This window comes from Vulpes lagopus, chromosome 3 (genome assembly GCF_018345385.1).
Source record: "Vulpes lagopus strain Blue_001 chromosome 3, ASM1834538v1, whole genome shotgun sequence".
NCBI lineage: Eukaryota > Metazoa > Chordata > Mammalia > Carnivora > Canidae > Vulpes > Vulpes lagopus.
Genome location: NC_054826.1, coordinates 127,789,195 through 127,813,968, shown reverse-complemented (window position 1 = coordinate 127,813,968; position 24,774 = coordinate 127,789,195). Strand labels below are relative to the sequence as shown.

The window sequence follows — 24,774 nt, the reverse complement described above, 5'->3', positions numbered from 1 at the left end:
GGGGCCCCAGCAGCAGGGCCGATGCGGGGCGCACCCGGGGGCTCTCGTGGCCCCATGACCCCAGGTCACAGAGCAAGGTGGACATGGGAAGCCACATACTCTAATCACACCTCAAAGCCGCGCTGTGTCTTGCATCAATACCCAAATGCATCAAAAACACAAATGCATAAACTGAGACCCAAACAGCAGAGGGACGTGCCAGGGGTCACGGCTCCCAACAGACACATGGCCCTGCGCAGTACCCACATCTGAGGTCAGGGCCGAGGGGGCAGCAAGGCTTCCGGGCCTCAGGCCTCCCCACGGTGGGAGCCAAGGGGTGTGCAGGACAGCGCCTCCCGGGGCTCACCCGTGCCCCCCCCCCTGCAGTGGGAGCCGAGGGGTGTGACCTGCGCCCCCCCCCATCTGGCATTTGGTCTGAACAACGCGGTGACCAACACACGTGCTCAGGGCTCCTCTCTCCAGGCTCCTGCTCCGTCAGCAGGGCAGGAAGGACCCAAGCACCGTCTCCGGGAGGCCAGTGCTCGGGACAAAGTAATGGGCTCTGAGGCTGCGAAGAGAACGGAGCTCAGAGGCCCCTCGGGCGACGCTTGCGGTCACTGCGGCCCCAGCACTGAGCCCTGTGGATGAGCCCACAACCCCAGAAGGGCCATCCACGCCTCTTCAAGTGAGGAGACGAGAGCTCAGGAAGGCTGAGTGACTCAGCCAAGGTCACGCAGGAAATGGAGGAGCTGGGATGTGAACCAGGTCTGATTCCGGGCCAGAGTCCCGACTCCTGGGTCTCCAGAACCAGACAGGAAGTCAGTGGGAAGAACCACAGCCTGGAGGGCCGAGGGCCGCCCGAGCAGGGAGCCATGGGGGAAGGGCTGGGCAGGGCAGGGCCAAACAAGCAGCCAAGGCCTGAGTCCAGAGCCCACCCAGCCCCCCTCCATCCCAGCCAGGGGTGCTCCCCAGCCCCCTTCCGTGAGCCAGGCCCCCTGCGCAGGGCCAAGGTATGCCCCAGAGTGGGACGACGCCATCACCTCTGCCGCAACTCACCAGCCGTGTGACCCTAGGGAATAACTTAAACTCGGGGAGCCTCAGTTTCCTGCTCTGCAAAATGGGGCCAAGAGGGCTTCCAGCCCACAGCATCGTGGCGAGGTAGTGCGAGATAAAGGGCAGAAAGCACTTAGCAAGGAACCCGGCGTGTGGCAACCACAGAGGGAGAGGCCAACCCGGTGGAGAGAAGCAGGGTGCACACCCCCAGCTCTTTTCAGACATTTGGTTTTCCATACAGATGAACCTCACATACTATAAAGGTCACCCTTGTAAAGCTCACAACTTGGTGGCTTCTAGTGTCTTCTCAAAGTTGTGCCACCAGCACCACTGTCTGGTCCCACGACATTCTCATCCCCCCCAAGAGAAACCCCACACTCCTTGGCTGTCCTCTCCGAACCCCTCCCCCACCCCAGCTGTACACGCTGGTCCGCCTTCTGGCTCCATGGAGTTGCCTGTTCTGGACATTTCCTACCAGTGAAATCATTCAGCACATGGCCTCTTGTGTCTGGCCTCTTTCACTTAACGTGCTTTCAAGGCTTATGTAGGTTGGAGCAGGTGTCAGGGCCTTGTTCGTGTCAACGGCTGAGCAGTACTCCACGTGGGCCGATGGCCCTGCTCACCGGTTCTGCGGCTGCTAAAACACCTGTGCTGTTTCCATTTTCCAGCTACGATGAATCCTGCCACTGCGAACCTGAGTACAGATTTCTGTGTGGACAGAGATGTCCCCTCCCCCGGGGTAGACACCTAGGAGGAGAACTGCTGGGTCCTACCGTGGCCCCACATTTCGCTTTCTGGGGAGCCCACAGATGGCTCTCCAGAGTGCGGCCCCATTCTCAGCCCCTCCGGCAGTGGGTGGGCGGCCCGATTTCTCCACATCCTCCAAACACTTGCTACGATCTGTCTTTGGAGACAGCCATCCCCGTGGGTGTGAGGGGTAGCTCGCTGCAGTTTGATTTGTGTTTTCCTGAAAGCCACATGCTGAGCATTTTTGCACAGGCTTACCGGTCGTCTGTCTCTTTTTTGGAAAAAAGTCTGTTCAGATCCTTTACCCATAGTTTAATTGGGCCCTTTATCTCATTAGCATCGAAAATACATAAAAACCCTTGTTGTTTCAATATGTTCCGGCTACAGGTCCCTCGTTACATAAAAGGCTTGCACGTGCTCCCCACCTGGCAGGTGTCTGGCAGGTGGGCTCGCCCCCGTGGAGGCGGCTGTCCTCACCACTCCCAGGCGCCCCCAGCTCCTGACGGTTGCCGGTCCCGTCCGTGGACGCTCCAGTGTTGGCCCCTTCGAGTACCCAAGTGTTGCAGGGGCAGCCAGAGGCTCCCCATTCACCTCCCTGCCCAGGCAGGGGTCCCTCCTACCGCGTGTCCTCCGGTCTTCAGCTCTGGCAAATCCGCATTCCGTGTCCCCTTGGGAAACTACAACACATGTGCTTTTATTCTGAATTCCGAGTGCTGGCCGGCCACACCGAGGAGCTCAGGGGACAGGACAGTGAGAGCAGCCGGGCATGCAGGACGCCCAGACCCTCCTGATACCCGTCTCCACCCAGCAGCCAGTGTTCCGAGCCACTTCCACCTTGAACCCTCCAATGCTGTCCCCAGCGGTTCTCCAGATAAAGGCTCAGCCCCCACGCCTCCATCACCCGGAACCTCGAAACTCCTCCAGGCTGTCCCTTGTCTGGGACACTCTCTCTCAGACCTCAATGAACCTACGCTGGGGGTCCTTCCAGGCACCCCCTCCAATGCAGCCCCCTCCCCATCGCCTGTGTCTTTGGTTTAATATCAGCTTCACCATGAAAACAACCTCAGAGACTCCAGGCACGGGGCCCAGCACACAGCAGCCAGGCTCTCTGTCTGGTGAGGGCTCAGGGAGGGGACCCTCCATGGCCTGGCCCGTCCTCCAGGCAGCAACACATGTGGCACATTCAGCCTAACACGTCACGCACATGCCAGGCCCCGTGGTCTGCTCCCCACTGCCCAACCTCCCTCACGCCCATGTGCTATGTAGATGCTGGAGGCCAGGCCTCCCCCTGTTGCCCCAACTCTCCTGCCATTCAGGGGCACAGGCAGGGAAGAGCGAGGCCCTAAGTACCCCCCAGGTGACAAAAGACCCAAAGGCCCTGGTATTTCCATCAACGAACCAAGTCCCTACTGAGTTCCTGCCCCAAACCGAGTCCTGGAGCAGTGGCTGAGGTCAGCAACGCACAGCCCAAGAAGTGGTTGGCCAAGCACAACCGCACCTGACCCCGACCGATGGGCCACACCTCGAGCAGCACTGTCACATCCGAACTTCCTCTGCCGACGAGCATTCTAAGTCTCTGTCACCCTGTCCGACACTAGCCACTGGCCACAAGAGCCCCCAGAGTGCTTGAAGTGGGGCTTGCCACACAACACAGCTCCGGACCAACTAGCAAACTACAGGAAACCGAGGACAGAGACACACCAGATAACACCACAGAGGTTGACAGGGGCATCGTCCAAGCCGGGATGCCATCGGAGCCAGTTTCCACAAGTTGCATGAGGAAGGAGAGCGCTAAGGGAAAGTGGACACCTCATCGGAAGACAAAAGACTACTTGTGCTGTGTGGGCCTTATTTGGATCCTAACGGAAACTACCAAAAACCCAGAGACAAGCCCAAACCTAAACATGTTGGCAGGGATCCCTGGGTGGCGCAGCGGTTTAGCGCCTGCCTTTAGCCCAGGGTGCAATCCTGGAGACCCAGGATCGAATCCCATGTCGGGCTCCCAGTGCATGGAGCCTGCTTCTCCCTCTGCCTATGTCTCTGCCTCTCTCTCTCTCTCCCTCTGTGACTATCATAAATAAATAAAAAATTAAAATAAAAAATAAAAAAATAAACATGTTGGCACAGACTGGGATCAGGGAATCACTCATCATCGTAGGTGTGACCACGGTGTGGCCACACACTCCAAGATGGTTTCACGTCAGAGAACGGGACAGCCAGAGTCTGGTTGGAAGACGGGTGGAGGTGTGGAGGCACAGGACGGAGGACGCCAGGTCCATGAGGCTCAGCCCATGATTTTGCCCATTTCTGCCTCTACTCAAATTATCCACGATAAAGCTTTAAAAACAGGACAACAGCAACAATTTGTTGAGTAACGTCACCTCTCTCGGGCCACCTCCAGCAGCACCATTAACCCAGGCCACCCTGCCTGCCTACTGAGGCCTGCAGTCCGCTGTGGGCCAGCCGTGGGCCTTCTACCCAAGTCTCGTGCCCCAGGCTGTCCAAGCAGTCTCAGGCGGAGGGTGGCTATGAGACGTTGATGACAGAGGTACCAGGCCTGAACCTACCAGAGGTGGCTGCTGCTGCCACCCGAAAGGCAGGGCTGCTGGGGCATACCCTCACCCAGGATGTTCCCTGCCCTCTGAGCTTGGTCCCTCTGCTTTAGAGAAGACTCCCCTACCTCCCTCTCCCTGAGGATGGGGCCTGCAGGGCTGACCAGCAGAATGGCTAGGGCAGCCCACGGAGCCCCGATGGTGGTTTGGGGGACGAGGAGAGGGCCCATGTCCCTTGGGTGCCCGGTCCCCAAGTTCCAGAAGTCTCCCAGAGGCAGCTTCGGGGCGTAAAGAACCGTGTGGGGTCTACTCTGCTCCCCATCCACCTGTGTCTCAGGGCCCCACCTCAAGCTCAAAGGGACCAGCAACCCTGGAAATCCTGCTGGCTCAGGCCGGGCCAGGCCGTCAGCTCCCAGGACCTCCAAACGTTCCTGGAACAAGCCTCAAGATGTTAAATGCTACCCGGTGGATCTAGCACGTGGCCACGGATGGAAGGGAGTCCTGGCTCGGGTGCCTGCAAGTGCCCACAAAATCCAAAGCGGGCCGCGGGAATGCAGATCAGCAGGCCAAGTAGTGGCCAGTCTTGGTCCCCTGCATCCTGTCCATTCCAACTCTGGGTCCTGAGCACCTCAGTCAAGCCCCGCTCTGCCATGTGCTGGCCACTACTTGTTACGTGGGCAAGTCACACCACCTGAGTCTGTTTTCTCATCTGTCAAAGAGGAATCTTGGGGGTACCTCTGCCCCAGGGCCTTAAGGAGAGGCTTTAAGCACCACAGTCCACAGCCAGAGCTTGGCACGGGGCTTGCACAGGGCAAGCTCTCCACAGGGGCTGCGCTATCAAGTCCGAGATGGACACCTGACAACAGCTCTCCGGCATGTAAACCGCTGCCACCTGCCCCAGGATCACATCAGAGCCCTGGACAGACGGAGGCCCTTAATGAGCGCAGCCCACCTCCCATCCTGCCCACTTCCTCACGGTTCCCTAGCAGTTTCCACACCGGGCTACCCTACACCCGCACACGACCGTGCAGCCTCCCGGCCTGGCACACACGGTTCCCTCCCGCCAGGGCTCACACATCCTTCACATCTTTGTGCCGATACCTCTTCCTGGAAGCCTTCCCAGCCAGAGCTGCCATCCTCCCGGCTCCCTCGGGCAGGGCTCCCCGGTACAGAGCAGCCCTCCAGGCCAGGCTGGGCCCTAATTAGCGGCTCCGTGCTGGCCGGTCCCCTCGGACACCTTCCACCCTGCCCCGCGCGCTGTCCCGCGTCCCCCTGGTCCCCCTGCAACTCGCGACTGCGGAGCCCCAGCAGGTGGGACGTTTCTGCTTTCAGAGAAGCCAGGATCCTTCTGCTTCGCCCCGGCCCGGGCCAGGGGGGTGCTGAGGGCCGCCCGCGGCCCCGGGTTTTCCTTATTTAGCCGGGCCGACCTCCCCGCGCTGGAGCCTCGCCCTGGGAGAGGCCTGGCCCGCGCTGCGTTTCCCCTGCAGAGGCCGGGACGCGCCCACGCCCTGCGAGGCCCGCCAGGCCGGCGGCCTGCCCTGCCGGGCCTCTCCCCGGAGCGCAGGGTGCAGGCGCGCCGAGCCCCCCGCCCCCGGGCGCCCCCGAGTCCCCGCGGCGCCATGGCAACCGCCGGCCGGACGCGTGGAGGCGGGCTACTCACAGCGCGGTGGCGGCGGCGGGGATGCGCAGCGCGGGTCCGAGCGTCCGCAGTCCGCCGCCGGAGCAGTTGACGCGGCAGGCGGCGCCGGGCGCAGGGCCGCACAGGCAGGGGGGCGCGCACGGCCCGCAGCCGCGCCCGGGGCCCCCCGCCAGCGCCCCGAGCCACAGGCCCAGGCCCAGGGCGAGCGCCAGGCGGCCGGGCGCGGCGGGCGGCATCGTCAGGGCAGCGCGCGCATGGCCCCGGCCCGGCCCCGAGCCCCCGAGCTCCGAGCCCCGAGCCCGCCCCGGCGCCGGCGGCTCAGCCCGGGCCCGCGGACGGCATGGCGGGGCGCGGGGCGGGATCCGGCGGCGGCCGCGGCCTGTCTGCTCGCGCGACGCCCGCTCGGCGCTCGGGCCCGGCCGCGCTCTGCGTCCACGGCCGGCCGGTAGCGCGCTCGCGCGGCAGTGCGGGCCCGCCGCCGCCGCCCCTCCTCCTCCTCCTCCTGCCCCCCCGCCCGAGCGGCGCGGGGCGGGGCGGGGCGGCGCGGGCGGCGCGGGCGGGCGGGGCGACGGTAGGCCCCGCCCCTCGCTCTGCAGGACGGTTCCGGGGGTGGGGCGTCCTCGGGCCACGCCCCCTCGCTCTGCAGGGCTTCCCGCGGGGCGGGGCGTACTCGGTCCACGCCCCCTCCCCCGCTCAGGGTGTGGGCGGGACGTCGCGGGGCCGCGGGCTCTGGTCCTGCGGGGGGCGGGGCCTCCGCGCAGCTGCACCCCCCCCCCCTCCTCCCCCAGGCGCTAGCGCCCCGCATCCCCCGCAGTGGCCCACGTCGCGGCTGGGCAAGCACTAGCGGTGATGACCCCGCGGCCTCCGTGCCGCTCGGCCTCCGCCGTCTTCCGGGCCGCGGCGGCCAGTGCCAGCTGTCACAGGGCGACGCCCCAGGTGCGCCTCCGCGGGCCAAGCGCAGCATCCCCGTCGCCGCCCCCCTGCAGCCAGGGCACGCGCGTCCCTCCAAACCTAAAAATGAAGCACTCTAGTGGCTCCCAGGGCGGGGGACGGGGAATGGATAACTGCTAATGGATATGGGGTTTGCTTCTGGGATGGTGAGAATGTTCTGGAATTAGGTAGTGGCAGTGGTTGCACAGCCTGGTAAATACATTAAAAATTTAATAGAATTGGGCTCTTAAAAGGGTGAATGTTATGCTATGTAAATTGTATCTCTTTTTTTATTTTTTTTAAGATTTATTTATTTATTCAGAGAGAGAGGGGCAGAAACACAGGCAGAGGGAGAAGCAGGCTCCATGCAGGAAACCTGACGTGGGACTTGATCCCAGGTCTCCAGGATCACACCCCAGGCTGCAGGCGGCGCTAAACCGCTGCGCCACCAGGGCTGCCCATATCTTTTTTTTTTTTTTTTTAAGATTTTATTTATTTATTCATAGAGACACAGAGAGAGAGAGAGGCAGACACAGGCAGAGGCAGAAGCAGGCTCCATGCAGGGAGCCCGACGTGCGACTCGGTCCCGGGCTCCAGGAACAGGCCCTCGACCAAAGGCGGGTGCTAAACTGCTGAGCCACCCAGGGATACCCTGCCCTGTAAATTGTATCTCAACTTTTAATGAAAAAGTAATAAAATTGTTCTAGTGTTGGGCCACTGGTGGATGGATGCCTGACCTAGGCTGGCCAGTGGTCTCAGGAAGAAGTCCCCAGACTGGCACATGGGCAAGGCTCCTGTCCACTGTCCTGAGACCCAGGGGCAGGCTGCATCCCAAGGCTGCACTACTTCCTTTCTGTGTTCTCTCTGCTTAAACCAGCTGGAAACAACTAAACCCACAAGCGCTCGGCCCATGCCCTGCTACCTCTCACTGGGAGAGTCCAAGCAGGGTCACTGTGGGACATCCTGCAGCTCTGCTATTCACCCAGGCATGAAGGGGCACCCAGATCCCTCACTGTGCTCATCTGTGTGATAGAAATAGCAAGCCAATGTCTTAGGGCTGAGGGAGGATCACATCCAGCGCAGAGCCAGCTCTCAGGAAAGATCCAGGGAAAAACAAGTGGGCGCCCTGTGCAGGCAAATGGCCAGGGATGAACAATGAACAGGTAGCTTGCCATGTCCTGGCAGTCCAATGACCCAGGAAGAAGCAGAGCATCTCCAAGTGACCTGGCGGGTGTAGTCCAGCTCCGGCAGTGTGGTCTTCTCAGGGCTCTACTCCCACAAAGCCCTTTGTCTCCAACTCTGAGTGTCTTGGGCCAATTCCCTCCTGAGTAGGGAGAAGGACTTAGGTTAGACACCAGGGGGAAGAGAGAGGGACCCTAGAGCCTTCGAGCCCCAAGGGCTTCAGGAAACTTTGTATACAGTCACAGGAGTGCTTGGGAACCCAGTTTGGAAAAAATTGGTGTGAGGTCTAAGTCCAGGTGGGATTGATGGGATAAGGCAGGGGAAGGGAGGGAGGAGCCCTGGGACTGGGGAGAGAAGGAGGAGGCTCAGAGGGTGCCCTACCTGGGGTTTGGGTGCTGGGGTCGATGGAGAAGCTGTTTGCTAGGTGGAGATGCCCTCGGGGAGGAGGGGTGTGGATGGGAAGGTGAGAAGGAGGTTTTGCACGCATGCGGCCATAGCCCACTCGAGAACATGCCCAGAGTGCAACTGGAGGCCTGGTGTGAAGCTGGGAGGGGGTGAGCAGACTTGGGGCAGATGTAAAACTCCAGAGGCACGGAACCCCATCCTAAAGGAAAAGAAAGAGGCCTTGGAGAGAGTCTGAGTGAGAGCCCCCCAGAAATAGGAGGAAACTGAGGCACAGTGTGTGGATGTCAAGGGAGAGGCTACAGGGGAGAAGCCAGCAGGGCTTGGGCTACAGGAACAGGGCAGGGGCTGGGGATGGTGCAGCCGCACAACCATCCGTGGTCCTCCCTCACTGCACAGGCCCACGTGCCCCCCGCCCCGCCCCGCCCTGGGGCCTCTAGAACTCTCTAAGACCTCCCACCTCCTAGCCTTACTCCATGTTGTTCCTTTTGTCTGGAATGCTTTCCCATCCCACCTACATGATTACTTATGCTTGCAGGGTCAGCAAGTGCCTCCTCCTCCAGGAAGCTTCCCCAGGCTCCATGCCATGTGCCGATTTGCATCACACATTCAGGTGACACATATTTATGAGCTATCTACTGCGGGCAGAACATGTGCCCCCATGTACGTCATTGCCCCTACTCCTCGGGGTCGTCCTGTCCCTCCGTCCTGCTGTGTCAACCCGCACAAAGCTGAAGGCGTGGTGTTCCCCCGTGGTCTTTACTGAGGGCACCTGGAGGAGGGGTTAGACAGGAAGCCAGATGCTAGCAGCTTGGTGGCAAGTCTGGGAGTGTAGACGTGGCATGAGGCCCGTTATTTCCAGAAGCTTAGATGTGAGAGGAAAGAGGTGCACAGAGCAGTGGCAAAGGTTTTTCCTTCACATAGAGGAGACTTGAATGGGTCTCCCGGCTGGGGGAGGAGTGCCAGCAGAGAGGGAGAGGAGGGTGAGCCAGAGAGAGCACAGGGAGAGGTCAGTGGCGGCAGCTTCCTAAGAGATGGGAGGAGGAAACGCACATCCTGCACTTCTCCATCTTTCCTTTGCTGCCTTACCCCACTGAGTCTTCACAACTCCAGGAGCTAGCTACTAGTCCTATTCCCTCTACTAAATGAGGCAACCGGGCAGCCCGGTTCTCCCTCTGCCTGTGTCTCTGCCTCTCTGTGTCTCTCATGAATAAATAAATAAAATCTTAAAACAACAAAAAAAGGGCAGCTCTGATGGCCCAGGGGTTTAGCGCAGCCTTCAGCCCAGGCTCCCTGTATGGAGCCTGCTTCTCCCCTTGCCTGTGTCTCTGCCTCTCTCTCTCTCTCTCTGTCATGAATAAATAAATAAAAATCTTTAAAATAAAAAAAAAAAAAGTCACATGCTCTTCCAACTGAGCGAGCCAGGGGCCCTTCAACTTGTATGCTTTAAATACGTGCGGTGACTGGATATCAACTAGATCTCGATAAAGTTGTTTCTTAAATATCTAAACACTTATCGTGACAAAAAAGCAGATTAATGGTAATCAGGAACAAGAGGTGGGGGAAAAGGAATTACCACAAAGGGGATGAGAGAGTTTTGGGGGTAATAAAAATGTTTTATATTACAAGTATGGTGGTGGTTAAATGACTATTTGTCAATGCTCACCAATTTGTATAGTTAAAATTTGTGAATGTTATTGTACCTAAATTATGCCTCAATGAAGCTCATTTTAGAATTCTGATCATATGGAAATTGAAATATCCTCTTTTAAGTAATGCTTGGGCAAAAAAATCAAAATTAATATCAGATTGTATAGAAATGGATAGTAATGAGCATATATCTTACCAAATCTGGGGGTGAAGAACCGCCCCCCCCCCCCCCCCCGCAAGTGGGACAAGGCCTAACCCTGAGGCAGCTCATCCAGGCGCCTCCCATGAATTCAAGTAACAAAAACATTTTGTTTTTTTCCGAGATAAGAATTCAAGTAACAAAAACATTCTGTTTTTGCGAGATAAAAAAAAGAAACTATCTCCCCTCGCCCTGACTGGGAAAGTCCCTGAACATGGTCGTGCTGACCTTCAAAGAAATCAATGCTATGCTACTCCCGCGGTTTTTTGCCTTTAAAAGATGCCTGCAATTGCTAATCGGCGCTCTGCCACCTCTGAGGCGGAGAGCCCGTTTGCGCAAACGTCCAATAAACCCTCTTGCTTGTTGCATCTGCCTGTCTGGGGTCTGAGTCTCTGGGGCGTCCACCGGGACGCGTTGGCACCCGTGAGCCAGGGTCCAACAGGGGATGCAAAGTTATACATGGAGAGAAACTGATAACATTACGTTTCTATTATTAAGCATAAAAAATCATATTAGTATATAAATTAAGCATTCATATCAACATTCTAGAAAAACAACTATAAAATAAACCAAAACAAAGTAAAAAGAAGGAAATTAGAAATCCAAGGGCATATATTAGTTATTTTATTTTATTTTTTTTTAAGATTTTATTTATTTATTTATGAGAGATACATAGAGAGAGAGAGAGAGACAGAGAGACGGAGGTAGAGACACAGGCAGAGACACAGGCAGAGGGAGAAGCAGGCTCCATACAGGGAACCTGACGTGGGACTCGATCCCGGGTCTCCAGGATCAGGCCCTGGGCTGAAGGCGGCGCTAAACCACTGAGCCACCAGGGCTGCCCTGGTGTTTTATTTTTAAGTGTATTTCAAAAGTGCATGCATACGTAAAAACTTATCAAATTATATACTTTTTTTTTTTTTAAGTTTTATTCCAGTAATCTCAATACACAACGTAGGGCTTAGACTCACAACCCCGCAATCAAGAGTCCCACAGTTCCCGAACTGAGCCAGCCAGGCACCCCACTAGCATAAATTATTTTAAAAGAAAGAGTAGAATTGATTAATACAATCAAGAGCTATTTTTAGGGACGCCTGGGGGGCTCAGCAGTTAAGTGTCTGCCTTCAGCTCAGGGTATGACCCTGGGGTCCTGGAATCGAGTTTCACATCAGGCTCCCTGTGTGGAGCCTGCTTCTCCCTCTGCCTGTGTCTCTGCCTCTTTCTCTCGGTGTCTCTCATGAATAAATAAATAAAATCTTTTTTTAAAAAGAGCTATTTTAATATATAAGGCTATTAAGATTATGGGGCACCTGGGTGGATCAGTTAATTAAGCATCTGACTCTTAATCTCAGCTCAGGTCTTGATCTCAGGGTCATGAGTTCAAGCCCCATGTTGGGCTCCACGCTGGGCATGAGCCTACATTAAAAAAAATAATAATAAAAAAATAAAACAAAGAACAACAAAAACACCCAAGATGTTTAAAAAGAGCCTGCTGGGCAGCCAGGTGGCTCAGTGGTTTAGCACCACCTTTGGCCCAGGGTGTGACCCTGGAGACCCCAGATCAAGACCCGCGTCGGGCTCCCTGAATGGAGCCTGCTTCTCCCTCTGCCTGTGTCTCTGCCTCTCTCTCTCTCTCTCTCGAATAAATAAAGTCTTTAAAATAAATAAAGTAAAGTAAAAAAGAGCCGGCTGGAAAGTGTCACTGAGAGATAAAAATAAAATACAGACCATTAATGTTGAGAACACAGGTTTATTCACAGAAAAAGTTAAAAATGACCAAAAAATGTGTAATTGTTTGCAAACTTTTGACATCTAGACAGGGTCGTTATAGGTTAGAACAAGACAAACTGTTAAAACTGACTCAAGCAGAAATAAAAAGCTCAAATAGACCAATCATAAAGGAAGAGATTGAAAATGTATCAGAGCCATGCCAGGAAAAGACACTTGATCCAGATCTGCTTATGGGAGAATCCTATCGAATGTGCAAAGATCAGATAACGGTGATTTTATATTTTAGAGGGCATGGTCACATCTCAGTATGTTTTATGCAAACGTATGCATAGAGCACTGTAATTAGTAAAGCATAATTTGCATGTCTAAACAAACTGGATAAAGATAGCACAGAAAAAAAGGAATCCATCGTCCAGTGATTTTTTTGGTCTGTCTCAGCCAAGAGCCTTTGTTTCAAACGAAATCCCAACATACAAAACTTGGATGGTGCTTAGGAAGCTAAATAGCGGATCCCAGAGAGATTCAGATCCTAATCCCCAGAATCTGGGACTGTGACCTTGCCTGGCAAGAGACCTTGCAGTTGTGATTCAACTAAGGGTCTTGAGATGAGGGATTATCCTGGATGATATGGGGTGGGGGTGGGCGAAATGTGATCACTAGTGTCCCTAGAAGGGGAGATCTGCATGGCAGGAGAGAAGTTCAAGTGACTCTGGAAGGGAAGCTGGAAGGATGTGGCCATGTGCCAAGGGAAGCTGGAAGCCACCAGAAGCTGAAGAGGCAACGATTCTCCCCAGAAGGAACCAGACTTGCTTCAGCCTCAGAAGCCTCATTTTACCCCGAGGCCTTGTGCATGTAGGATACTATGTTTGGGCTGTTTGGTGGTGGCACCGTGTTTGTCATAGTAGATATTTGTTACAGCGCCACAGGAGACTCGTACGGTCACCACTTCCAACTGAATAACGGTTACCCCCGAGGGACAGGGTCTGCGGGGAACAGGAACTTTTATCCTTGCCTTTACCTTCTGTTGTTGCTGTGACCACAAAAATCATATATCCCTTTCATAATTAAGGAAAAAAGGGAGAGAGGCTGCAAGCAGAGCGCTTGGCCCTTGGCAGGGGCAGCCAGGGCTGGGACTCCAGTGGTTGTCAGGGCTACGCAGGCATCCGTTTTATCCCTTTACACCTGTGCCTCCCCTGCGGGGCCCTCAAAGCTGCTGGGAGAGCCTGGAGCCAGAAGGCAGCTGGGCTGCTCTGTGCTCCTCCAGCCAGAGGTCTTGCCTACCTGGGGCCTCAATGCAGAGTCTAGACTGGGGAGCAGCCCCCCACCCCCTACCCCCGCTGAGCTCTATGGCCAGCACAGCTTGCATCCTGAGACCACCAGGAGCACTCAGGCGTGAGTACCTGAGCTGGGGTGGGAAGGAAAGTCTCCCACTCTCACACCGCAGTCCCTCCCCCACGGGGCAGGGCCGCCCCCCAGCCCTTACCACCTGCCTCCCATGGCCTGGGTGCAGCAAAGGTGAGTGTGCGGCTGGGGTGCGGGTGCCCTTGCAGGAGCGGGGTGCTCAGTGTGGCCCCGGTGCATGGGGGGGCGAGCCGCCTCTGACATCGCTGCTTCCTGGGGTGACTCCCTCCTCTCCCTTCTGCGTGGAGGTCCAATGGGGAGCTGCTGCCGTCTCCATAGCAACGTTCACGTGGATTTCATAGAACAAGGTGTTGGAGCTGGAAGGGACCTCAGGGATCAGCTCCTCCCGCCCACTCGTTTTGGGGAGAGGGGAGCAGGTCCAGATACGCCACATTCCCCGGGTCCCACGGGTATCTAGTCGGGGCCTCTGCCTGCTGGCACCATTCCCAGCCAGGGTTTCCCCCAACCCAAGACTGCAGAGGGCTGAATCCCGTGGGACTGACTTTTGGGAGGTGCTCTGGGGTCACAGGACTTGGCAGCTTTGCTGCTCCCCCATTCTTTACTGACTGACCCTAAAGTCCAGCCTGGCCCTGTCCTGCTCACCTAGAGCCCTCTCCGTGCCTGGTGGAAGCAGGCGCAGGCAGGATGGGCGCTGTCCTCGGAAGCTCTGAGGGCCCACATGCGTGGAGCACCCACAGGAGTGGGGCCGGGAGGAGCCGGGAAGGTTCCCTGTTTGGGTCTGAGGAGGGGGCTCAAGTAGAGCCTGGAAGCTCAACGAGGGCTCTTGCTCCTGCCAGGGGTCTGTGGGTGAGCGCAATGTGGGGGCAAAACTGGCCATCATGGAAAATGGGGCTCTGGAGAGAGACAGCCTCAGGCTGTAGGTCCCAGAGGGTTGTCATGTCTGGGGACTCATGACACGCGTCACTCCAGGACAAAGGGGCCAGACACCCACAAGGCCACAAGGGCAAGTCAGAGGGCAGCGGGCAGGGCCAGGGGCCCCGGGAACCGGGGCACCAGAGGGTGCTGGGGTGAGGATCCAGAGTGAGGCTGGAATGGATCTGGGGTTGCTCTATCTCCTCTCAGAGACACAGGCACAGGCCGACTTTGTGTCTCCAGCGGAGCCGGCCCTATGCCAAAAGGGTTGGGGGCTGCAGGCACCCCACCCCCCCACTCAGCACTCTAGCTCAGCCCAGCCATCTGGGCATCTGGGGTCTAGCCAAGGCCACCCTCCTGACCTTTCCCACCAAGCTGGCCCTTTCCCTCCCCGCAGCCGGCAGCCTGTCCTCATTGTCTATTGCTGTGTAAAGAAAAAAAATCCCCCCGATGCTCCCGAATCTGCAGTTTGGGAGACAGTATGGAATCCCCCCGGACCAGAGTGCCCAGGCCAGCATGACTTCCTGACTCCACAGGCGGCTCACGGGCTCCTCTCCGCCTGAGATTCTTCATGAGGCTTCTTGGGCTTTTCCCCAGTGTGGCAGCAGGGCTCCCAGAATGCGTGTTCAGGAGACAGGAAGGAGTTGCCAGTCTCCGAGGTCCAGGTCCAGAAATGGACACGGGGTCACTTCTGCTGTATGTGTTGGTCAGAACAGTCACAGAGCCAAAGGCAGGGGACAGAGGCCTCCTGCTTGATTGGGAGGGGCAGCAAAGAACTTGCCGTCCTTCGTGTGCCTGGGCACTCCACTGTCTCTGCCCCATGGGCTCTGACTTTCTTGCCTCACCTCCAGGCCTGCAGAGTCTGTATTTCTTGGAGGTCTCCTCTGTCCCCATCCCCCCCCCACCTCGGTGACTGTCACCCCCTCCTACTCATCTCCTGTCTATAGGCTGCACCACGCATCCACTCTTCTGCACCCTCTGTACTCCTGTAGCAGGGCCCTCTGTTGCTTTGCTCAGGAACCATGTGTGGCTCCCTACTTCTCGCCAAATAATTTCCAAGCGCCTAAGCTATACGTTCAAATTCACTTTATACTTTAGCCCTCTCCTGTGTTACTGGCTGGATTTCCTCCACACAACTGGACCACAGTTTGGCCTCTTCTGCTCAAAATGCTCACTTACTGTCACTGGGAGCTTGCAAGTTTCTCTTCCTCTTCTTCTGTTGGACTCCTGTTCAACCTTCAAAGCCCAGAACAAATGCCCCTCCTCCCCAAAGACCTGCTCTCAGTACCTGATTATACAGGCCTTGCCTCACTGCACATTGCAGCACATTCGGCCTCATCGTTGTGTGAGCAATGACGTGTCCTCCTGAAGTGGGGCCCATTTCTAACTCATATTTCTTTCACCAATTTAGTAAGTTTATTGAGGCCTGGAGCCAGCTGCCAGGGATATGGCAGTGACCAAGACAAGCTGCTTCCTGTACCCAGAGAACTTACACTCCCAAGACTGAGACAGATGGCAAACAGAGAAAGCAAGGGACATAATGATCAAAGATTAGGAGGAGTGATGGAAGGCAAGAGAGGCAAGAGGAATGCTGTGATCCAGGGACCTAGAACTCTCTCTCTCTTTTTTAATTTTTTTTTGAACTCTCTTTTTTTGAAAGAAATCAGAGACCTAGGTTTTTTCATGTATTCTCCTAGTTTCAAAGGTTTTGAGTTTGAGTATTTCTCCTCTGCTGCTCAGCTTCCCTCCTCTCCTGGCTCCCCATGGTCTCTGAAATGCCTGTCTCCTCCTCTCTTCCTGGTCACCCCATTAGCACTAGCCCTCACCCTTGACAGAGGCTGCCTTCCTATAGCCCCCACCCCTAGAGCACTCAAACTCCTTCTGGTTTCCCTTGGGCAGGGGCTAGTAGGGAGCCCAATGCCTAGGACGTGGGGTCAGGGGGTACTGGCTGAGACCCTGGGCCAACCACCCTGTAATTGGCCTTTTGGAGCATAGGACACCTGGAGTCCCTGGGGCCCCGGCAGTGGGAGCTCAACACCCCCACCCCCAGGCGCTCTACCCACACAAGTGGGCATTGGCCAGGAAGGCGGTGGGGGTCAGAGGAGACAAGAAAGGAGGCCAGGGGGTCCTCAGAGGTCTTCCTCAGGCTTGTCTCCCAGCTCCTGAGGACTCCCGGGCCGACCCTGCCAGGGAAGTTCATGTTCTCTGGAAAGGGTTCACAGGTACAAATCCCGGCTCTGTCACTTTCTAGCCTGGCGACCTTGGACAGCTCCCGTCCCCTCTCTGGGCATCAGTTTCCCCACCTGATCCTGGGATCACAGCACCACCCACCTCACACGGTGCTTTTGAGGAAGACTTGTGCCTGACACACAGTGATACGCAAAAAAGGCCAGCTTCCCACGGCCCATCCCACGCAGGGCCCCACCAGACCCTGAGCCCTAGAAGCCCCAGCTTCCATCCATTTCCATTATCGTTATTTCGGCTCTGGGAATGCCAGGGAGAGGGCTCAGGCCTCTGAGAGGGCTCATGTGACAGGTGTCATATCTTGGAGGCACAGCCAGCCCATCCCTCCGGCTGCCAGAGGAGCGTGCAGCAGAGGCTGATCCCAGCACTGCCCAGAAGCGCCTACACCTGCTGCCCCGGGGCGTCTAGGCTCACCACTCCCCGGGTTCCAGGACCATCTCAGCCTTATTCTCCAGACCCAGAGACCCGTGGGTGGAGACAGACAGTCCAGTGGAGGTGTCAGGCTATGGAGACTGGTCAGCCAGGGACCAGCATGGGGTTCGGACAGTCAGCACTTGGCCTCCTCGGGGCCAGAACGGGGCACCAGAAGGTCAAGGGGCTAGCCGCATCCTGGGGCGGGGCCTATCGCCTCCTCCTCCTCCCAGACCCCCAAGGGCACAGCTCCAGGGGAGCGGCCCCTCAGAGGGCGGGATGCGGCTGTAACTCGGATTTCCCTTCACCTGAGGATCCTGGGGCTTCAGCTCGGTGGGCAGCTTGGGGGAAGAGCGGCCTGCGGCTCTCGGGTGCTGGCTTGTCCCGCCTCTGGTAACCAGCTGTCAGCTGAGCCGAGCGCAGGGAGCACCCAGTTTGCTTCCTGCCCTACAGGGAGGAGTGGGGGCACAGCAGGCCAGGTGGCGTCTCGGGCTGAGAAGGGACAGAACCCCCAGGTGTCCGCCCCACGCAGTCCCACTGCCTCAGCGCCCCCGTCCCAGGCCCAGCGGCCATCCCGGGAGGGTCCCCGGGCGAGGGGCAGTGCAGGGAGGGAGCCGCGGGGCCAGGGTCAGAGGCTCCCCACCTCGCCCACCTGGGGCAGTGCCCCGGCCCCGTGACCCCGCCCCCGGGCGGCCTTCTCATTTGCATGCGCCCGCCCCCGCACGCCCATTGGCGGAGGCGGCGGGAGGCCGGGCCTGAGTGGCTGCGGCGCGGGGGCGGGGGCGGGACTGCGGGCGCGGGGGCGGGGCGCGGGGAGCCGGGCGCCCGCGATGCCGACGCCCTCGCTGCCGCGGGACGGGCTCGGGTCCGGGTCGCGCTCGGCGGACTCGGGGAGCAGGGCGGCCCGGGGCGCGGCGGCTGCAGCGGGAGCTCCCTGAGCGCCCGCCCGTTATGTCCAGGAAGAAGACCCCCAGGAGCAAGGGGGCCAGCGCGCCCGCTGCCTCCGCGCCGCCCGCCGCCAACGGGTCCCGGCCGGCGCGCCCCATCGGGCCCCCGCCGCCCGCCCGGCCCTCGCTGGGCGGCGGCGACTTCTACAACGTCGCTTTCAAGGTGAGCCGGCCCCCACCCATGCGAGCGCAGCAGGTGGCGCTGGGCCCGAGCGGGGCGCGGAGGGGTCGGCAGGGGACGGAGGGCCCCGCGGGCCCTGGGCCAGGAGCCCGCCCGAGCGGCGCCCCGCAGCTGGCACAGCGCATCGCGTACAGCACAGCTGTCAGACCCGGATTTCAGGGAGCCCACGGCTGGCAAGGCCTGCCCCCTGACGCCCCAGCTGGCGGCCGGACAGGGGGTCCGGACCTGGCGGGGGCTCCCTCCCCGCTCCCTACGCCGCTGCACCACCCGGCCTCCGGCTCACCGTATCCCATATGCTGCCTTCCCTCACCCCAGGGGCTGTAGGTCTCCTCTTTTTGGGGGAAGGAGACTAGGAAGAGGTCTGCCAGTCTGCTGGGCAACACTGGGGCCTCCTTCGGGCCTAGGCAGACACCTTTGGATTGTGGAGGGGTTGTGGGGACTGTCTTTGGGTTTTGGGGCCTTTGACAACAGGCTGGGGGAGGGGTGGAGGAGGGGGGCCCTGATTGCCGCTGTTGTCCCCAAACCGACCTGGGCACCTGCGCATGCCAAGACCTGACTTCACGTGGCAAATTCCTCCAGTCTTACTGGGGTTAGAAGCCCCCTGGCACAGGCCTCTCAGAAGGTCCCCAGCCCCCAGCCTCTGCTCCCCGCCAAGCCCCAAATGCTCCCCTTCCAGATCAAGCACGGTGTCCAGGGCCTGGGGGTGAGGTTAGGTAGGGCCCTGGAGGGAGGCAGCTGCCCCCGTTCCCCACTGATGGAGAGAGAGGCACAGAACCTTGTGGAGGTAGACCTGAAGGCCCAGGCCATCAGGGATCCTGGCTGCCCCAGCGCTCCCATGTCCTTCCTGTGGACCCGCAGGCCTGGGACACTTCTCCACTCCTGCCCAGGCCAGCTCAGGAAAGAGCAGACAGCCTGCTGGGCGGGCCAGCGCCTTGGGCCCCTCGGTCCCTAACACCTGACCCTCCCGCTCACTCCAGATCATGCTGGTGGGGGACTCAGGCGTGGGGAAGACGTGTCTACTCGTGCGCTTCAAGGATGGGGCTTTCCTGGCAGGGACCTTCATCTCCACCGTGGGCATCGACTTCCGGGTGAGAGCAGAGGCTGATGTCCTCAGCGCTGAGCTGACCCAGCTGTGTCCTGGGCCCCTGCCACCAGCTCACGGAGTTCTGACGACACCCCTGGGACACCCACAGGCTCATGGCGGGGGCAGCTCCTGCCTGCACCACCTGGCTCTCAGGCTCGGGGTGGTTGAGGTGGGATGCCTGGAGACGGGTGATGGCTGCATCTGATTGGAGCAGGGGTGGCACCCAGGTGCCTGGGGCTGTATTCTGAGCCTCCGGATGCCCTGGGTGGCAGCCATCAGAGGAAACTCAAGGCCTGTGTTCACCTGGGAGGCTAACATCACGGCCCCACCATACACAGGTGCCAGGCAGCCTGCAGAAGGACCTGAGCTGGGGGGAGGTCCCTGCCCTTGGGCGAGGAGGCTCACAGAAGTGCTGCCACCTGGCTGTTCCCCCTGCCAGAGCCCCCTCCCATACTGCCCCCAACAGGAGGGCTGTGTCCCTGGGTTTCAGGACTCCCCACACTCCAACACCCTAACAGCCTGTGGGGTCGGCAAGGGATGATGAGGGCCATAGCCTTAGGCCTGTGGGGCTCCAGCATCTGAGCCCCCACCTCTACCCACCAAGTCTGAATTCTGAGTGCCTTGCCAAGGTGCTGGTATGTTCTAGACAAATCCCAAATTTGCATTTTTCTCACCCTTTAATTAGACCCAATTGGTGGGAGGCTGGGAGGCCCATCCTAGAAACGGAAAAGAGGCTCCCACCTGTCTGGGGGCCATTTACCCTGCTTGGGGGCCCAGGTCCTCTCAAGTCTTTTGAGATTTAGTAAGGGGTCAGGTGTCCGAGGCACAGTGTGGGGTGTGGACAGGTGACCCTTTGCCTGTGCTGGCCCCACCTCCCCCCTGTAACCTCCCTCTTGGCTCTGGGGCAGGTGGTGAGGGAGGTGAGGCCGCTCAGTTCACACCCCTGCTCAAGGGTGCCAGTGAAGGCGGGTATCCTCCCCAGCCTCCTCAGCCTGGCAGATGGCTGTGCCATTGGTTCCTGGGAGACCTAGAAGCACCCTGACAGCAGGAGATTGGGGAAGAGGGAGGTGGTGCCGTTCCAGCTGCCAGGAGCCTCCACTGGGAGTTAGCAGGCCCCCACCCCCACCACAGCAGATGGGAACCATGGGGTTGGGCCACTCCCTGCCACTAGCCCTGAGCTGGGAGGGCCTAGTGAGGGACCATGACCAGCCAACAAACAAGGAGCACTCACTGCATACCAGGCAGTTTTCGGGCTCTGTGGTTACTGTGCTAGGCCCTGTCCTCAGGGTGCTGCTCTCCTCCGGGGAAGAGAGGCCTTTATTTTAAGGTTTGTATTCATTCATGAGACAGAAGCGGAGACACAGAGGGAAAAGCAGGTTCTCCGCAGGGAGCCCCATGCGGGACTTGATTCCAGGATGGGGGTTCACGCCCGGAGCTGAAGACAGATGCTCAACTGCTGAGCTGCTCAGGCGTCCCAAGAGGCTTTTAAATTAGAACAGCTCTCATCCTAGGCCAGATATAGTTCTCAATGCTCTGCGCGTACTAGCTCATAAAGCCATTGAAACAGCCACGTGCTGGACACCCTGGTCATCCCCATTGTGGATGGGGAAACTGAGCCCGTTAGTAATGGGCCTGGGGTTACAGTATAGTAACTTTAGATTAAGTTGCTCTGGGTGACTGAGCAAAAGGAACAGCACATGTAGAGCTGTGAGGAGCTGATGGCCCATCAGGGGGGGACTGCAGCAGGGGGTTTGTGGTCTGCCAGGGTATAGGGAGTGGGTGTGGTTGGCAAAAGGTGGGTGGCTGGGCCAGACCAAGATAGGTGCTGCGTAAGGGAAGGGAGGGCCACAGCAACAGGACTTGGTGACTGAGATGGGTGGTAGCAAAGGGCCTATAAAGGCGGTAGAGCTGGTGGGGCCGTGTGCCAGGCTTCAGAGGTGGGCAGAGAAAGCACACCTGGCCCAGATAGCTGGCCATGAAGGGCAACCACCTCCAAGCCCATTAGGATGGCCGTCGGAGTGGGAGGGGCCCAGGCATCCTCCAGGCCCTGGGCACCAGAAGGGGCTCACCAGGGGGAAGTGTAGGAGCTGCAGGGGTGGAGAGTGAGGGTGGGGAGAGCTGGATCTCAGGACTTGGGTTCAAGGAGTCCAATGGGAGAACCCAGCCAGCTGAGGGGCAGACAGGATTGGAGTGGGCCCCTCAATCTCAGGCTCCGTTCCAGCCTGCTGGTCTCCCCCCTCCCCGTGGGGGCCCTGTCCCCAGCTGCTGCCTGGGGCAGTGCTGGCGGCTGGGCTCAGTGGAGCTGACTGGTTGTCTTTCAGAACAAAGTTTTGGATGTGGATGGTGTGAAGGTGAAGCTGCAGGTGAGTGATGGTGGTGGGGGTGAGGGTAGGTAGGAACACCGAGGAGAGACTGGCAGCCCAGACTCCTGGATGTGCCTGTCGCTGCAGATCTGGGACACAGCTGGCCAGGAGCGGTTCCGCAGTGTTACCCACGCCTACTACCGCGACGCCCATGGTGAGCCTGTGGGTGTGGGATGCCAGCCCTGGGGGAAACTGGAGGCTATGCTCTGTGGGCACCCTGCTCCTCTGGCTTCTGCTCAGAGGAAGGTGCCCTTGGGATGCCCGGAATCTGGGAACGGGTCCTGCACTGGGCTCCCTATGAGGAGCCTGCTTCTCCTTCTGCCTATGTCTCTGCCTCTGTCTGGGTATCTCATGAATACATAAATCTTAAAAAAAAAAAAAAAATAAAGGAAGGTACCCTGGGATTGAGCATGGCAGGAAGTGTGGAGGCTGTGATGCACAAGGGTTTGGGTGACAGGAAGCCGCTGTGTGCCCTAGAGATGTCCTCACTGGCCCTCTGTCCCCAGCACTGCTGCTGCTCTATGATGTTACCAACAAGGCCTCCTTTGACAATATCCAGGTCAGTGGTTTCTTTCCTGGGGCAGAGGCTGAGGATCCTGGGTACAGTGGGGAAAGCTGGCCCCCCTGGTGGCTCAGGGTCCCTGTAGGCTGAACGGGGTCTGGGGACCTTCCAGCTCCATCAGTCCAGCACCTTGGGTAGTAAGGTATTTGTCAGTGGTGCCTGGCACGTTCCAGGAACTGTGTCTGGGCCTAGCCTGTTAGTCTGAGCCTAACAGGCACTCTGCAGCACAGCCTGGAGGGACAAGGGACAAGTGCCAGCCTCTAGGCTGGTCTCAGCTTTTCCCCCACAGGCCTGGCTGACCGAGATCCACGAGTATGCCCAGCACAATGTGGCGCTTATGCTGCTGGGCAACAAGGTGAGCACCCCAGCCTGTCATCTCCACCCTGGCTCTACAGGGCAGGTGTGGGGAGAAGAGGGAAGCCCTGGGCCAGCTCTCACCAAAACCCCTGTGCCAGGTGGACTCTACCCAGGAGCGTGTTGTGAAGAGGGAGGATGGGGAGAAGCTAGCCAAGGTGAGCCAGGGTAGGTGGGTGGCTGGGGGTGTCTGTCCCTGGGGCTGCAGGGCTGGGGCTGTCCCCACCAGGCTGGCAGCAGCTGCTTGCAGGAGTACGGGCTGCCCTTCATGGAGACCAGCGCCAAGACAGGCCTCAACGTGGACTTGGCCTTCACAGCCATAGCAAAGTAAGTTCTGGCACTCAGCAGGAGCCCTCAGACCCGGACCCCTTGTTGGGGTAGAGGCTTCTCTGTTCCACGGTCACCCCCCACCCCACAGGGAGTTGAAGCAGCGCTCCATGAAGGCCCCCAGTGAACCCCGCTTCCGGCTGCACGACTACGTCAAGAGGGAGGGCCAAGGCACCTCCTGCTGCAGACCCTAAGCCTGGCTGGGCACTGCCACCGCACATCCTCTGGGAGGCCCCTGCAAGGCCGAATGGAGGGTCTACAGGGTCCCCCTGGTTTAGTCACCCCAGGGTGTCTGTTTCTTGGCTCCCAGACAGACCGAGCCTTGCCTTTCCCAGAGCCTCAGTCCCAGCGGGCTTCTAGGAGCCACTAGGTCTGCAGCCCCCCTAACTTGCTGCTGCCCGAGGGCCTGGCCAAGGTTGGGCTGAAGAGCCGCTGTCTTCTGTACTGGGGGGGGGGGGGGGGCTCGCCATGCACAGATGGTGAGGGGTGCCAGTCCCAAGGCACGGCGCTCTGCTGCCCCCTCCTGGACACTCCCAGCTCCGGAACCAGGCCCCAGCGCCAGCACCACGTGTACAGTGCCTAAGCCCTTAGAAAGCCATGTCTTCAGCTGCACACGTGCCCAGGCAGGGTAAGGCAGGACTGCTGTTCACGCCTGGGGCAGAATGCTTCGACGCAAATCATCGCATTGTGCATTTGATCCGCAAGGACCAGAGCCATCTGCTCCCAGCTCACCCGCCAGGAGACTGGTTCAGACATCAACAGGGTCTTCCTTCCACACGACCTTGAAGAACGCCACGGTTGTGGCTTTGTGATACAGAACAGCATGTGGGAAATCACATAAAAGGGAAAACTGCCAGCCCCGGGAAGGCCTGTGCTCAGCGAGGGCAAGCCAGGGGGCTGGTAGCACGCTCCACCTTGTACGGAAATCTTCAAGTCAGTCTTTAGAATGAGAGCCTTTGTTTTCAGTTCTAGTGAATAAAGTTGTGTTTTCTGGACTGCTTGTCTCTTCTGTTGAAAGAAACCTGTCCTAGGCCCCTCAGCAAAATACGGGTGGCCTTTAACACTCCAGAGTCCGCCCCAGCCCCCATCATTAGGCTGCTTGGAACCCCAAAGCGGTCTAGAGAGTACCGGGGAAGAAACAGGACTCCAGCACCGGTTAGTGAGTTATTAAAGAGTTCCTGACCTACCCAAGCCACAGGCAAAACAAAACAAACAACAACAAAAAAAACCTGTTGTTTTTGGCCTTCGAGACAAGCATGGATTAGTCCCTGTACACACATCCCTCTCTGCCCTGTCTCAGGCCTGCCCAGGGGCGAACAGGTGCCCCACCCGGTCCCCTGGGGTCAAACGCGCAGAAGAAAGACACCTGCGCGCCCATCGACTCACCACCTTTATTGCCGAGCGCTTCAGATACAGACCTGAACTCTGGGTCAGGGCCTCCAGTCGGGTCACCCGCCTCCCTGGAAGGAGAGAGACAGCGTCCACATGGAGACAGAGCCCATTCCCGGCTTTCGGACAAGGCGCCCCCGGCCCCTTCCCGTCACCCGGGGCACGCCCCGAAGCCTCAGTTTTGCAAAATAATCAGACTGCACGTGCAGTTTTCATACGAGGTGTCAGAAATAAAAAGCGATTCATCACAGGCTCCAAGGGGCATAGGGGACAGAAGGCCCGGCCCGGCCTCACCTGCAGGGAGAAGTAGGTCTGGGGGGGTTCGCACCTTCCGCCGGGGCGGGAGAGGCAGGCCCCGCCGCAGGCTGGGGGAACCTCTCCTCGGACCCACTTGAGGACCAGCGAGGACACGACCTCAACCCACGGCGCCCACGGGAAAGAATGGGAGGGCGCGAGGCTCAAGCCTTTATAGAAACTGCCCTACTGCTGCGATTGGGCCTTCCTGACGGAAGTACCGCCCCCCTCGCCGCTGATACGCCCCCGGCCCCCCGGCCCCGAACAGGACCGTGAGCGA

The 24,774-nt window shown here is 58.6% G+C and overlaps 2 protein-coding genes, 1 long non-coding RNA gene and 1 other non-coding gene across 10 annotated transcripts in view; 1 reads left to right on the top strand and 3 right to left on the bottom strand.

Annotated features, from left to right (window-relative positions):
• PKD1 (polycystin 1, transient receptor potential channel interacting) overlaps nucleotides 1-6,434 on the bottom strand; it is a 41,174-nt gene extending 34,740 nt beyond the window's left edge. For 2 of the 3 annotated variants that reach the window (XM_041748708.1, XM_041748709.1), the window contains exon 1: nucleotides 5,992-6,434. In XM_041748708.1, the coding sequence (XP_041604642.1) occupies nucleotides 5,992-6,206 (215 nt within the window). In that variant the 5' untranslated portion in view covers nucleotides 6,207-6,434. Of the gene's footprint in view, nucleotides 1-5,432; nucleotides 5,483-5,991 lie in introns of those variants that run through there. The other variant, XM_041748710.1, reaches the window with a different exon arrangement.
• An 11,376-nt stretch (nucleotides 6,435-17,810) lies between these two features.
• Nucleotides 17,811-23,806, top strand: RAB26 (RAB26, member RAS oncogene family). Of its 5 annotated transcripts, XM_041746792.1 has the most exons (9): nucleotides 17,811-18,103; nucleotides 19,099-19,209; nucleotides 21,527-21,568; nucleotides 21,656-21,722; nucleotides 22,075-22,127; nucleotides 22,420-22,485; nucleotides 22,586-22,642; nucleotides 22,735-22,811; nucleotides 22,903-23,806. In XM_041746792.1, exons 1-9 carry the CDS (start codon nucleotides 17,945-17,947, stop codon nucleotides 23,003-23,005), a joined length of 735 nt encoding a protein of 244 aa, XP_041602726.1. In that variant the 5' UTR covers nucleotides 17,811-17,944; the 3' UTR covers nucleotides 23,006-23,806. The 5 variants fall into 5 exon arrangements, with proteins under 5 accessions (XP_041602726.1, XP_041602730.1, XP_041602731.1 ...); XM_041746796.1 differs by lacking the exon at nucleotides 19,099-19,209; XM_041746797.1 differs by lacking the exon at nucleotides 22,075-22,127.
• Nucleotides 23,807-24,188: 382 nt separating this feature from the next.
• Nucleotides 24,189-24,632, bottom strand: LOC121486083. Its single transcript, XR_005986526.1, has 2 exons — nucleotides 24,495-24,632; nucleotides 24,189-24,271 (listed from the first exon to the last, which is right to left on the bottom strand). It is a non-coding gene; the product is annotated as an uncharacterized LOC121486083 (long non-coding RNA).
• Nucleotides 24,371-24,454, bottom strand: LOC121488537. The gene has a single exon (XR_005987151.1). It is a non-coding gene; the product is annotated as a small nucleolar RNA SNORD60 (small nucleolar RNA).
• Nucleotides 24,633-24,774: the final 142 nt, after the last annotated feature.

Coding starts and splice junctions, on each gene's coding strand:
- RAB26 (XM_041746792.1), top strand. CDS start 17,945: ATGTCCAGGAAGAAGACCCCCAGGAGCAAGGGGGCCAGCGCGCCCGCT. Junction 22,128..22,419: donor CCTCCTTTGACAATATCCAG/GTCAGTGGTTTC, acceptor TTTCCCCCACAG/GCCTGGCTGACCGAGATCCA. Junction 22,486..22,585: donor TTATGCTGCTGGGCAACAAG/GTGAGCACCCCA, acceptor CCCCTGTGCCAG/GTGGACTCTACCCAGGAGCG.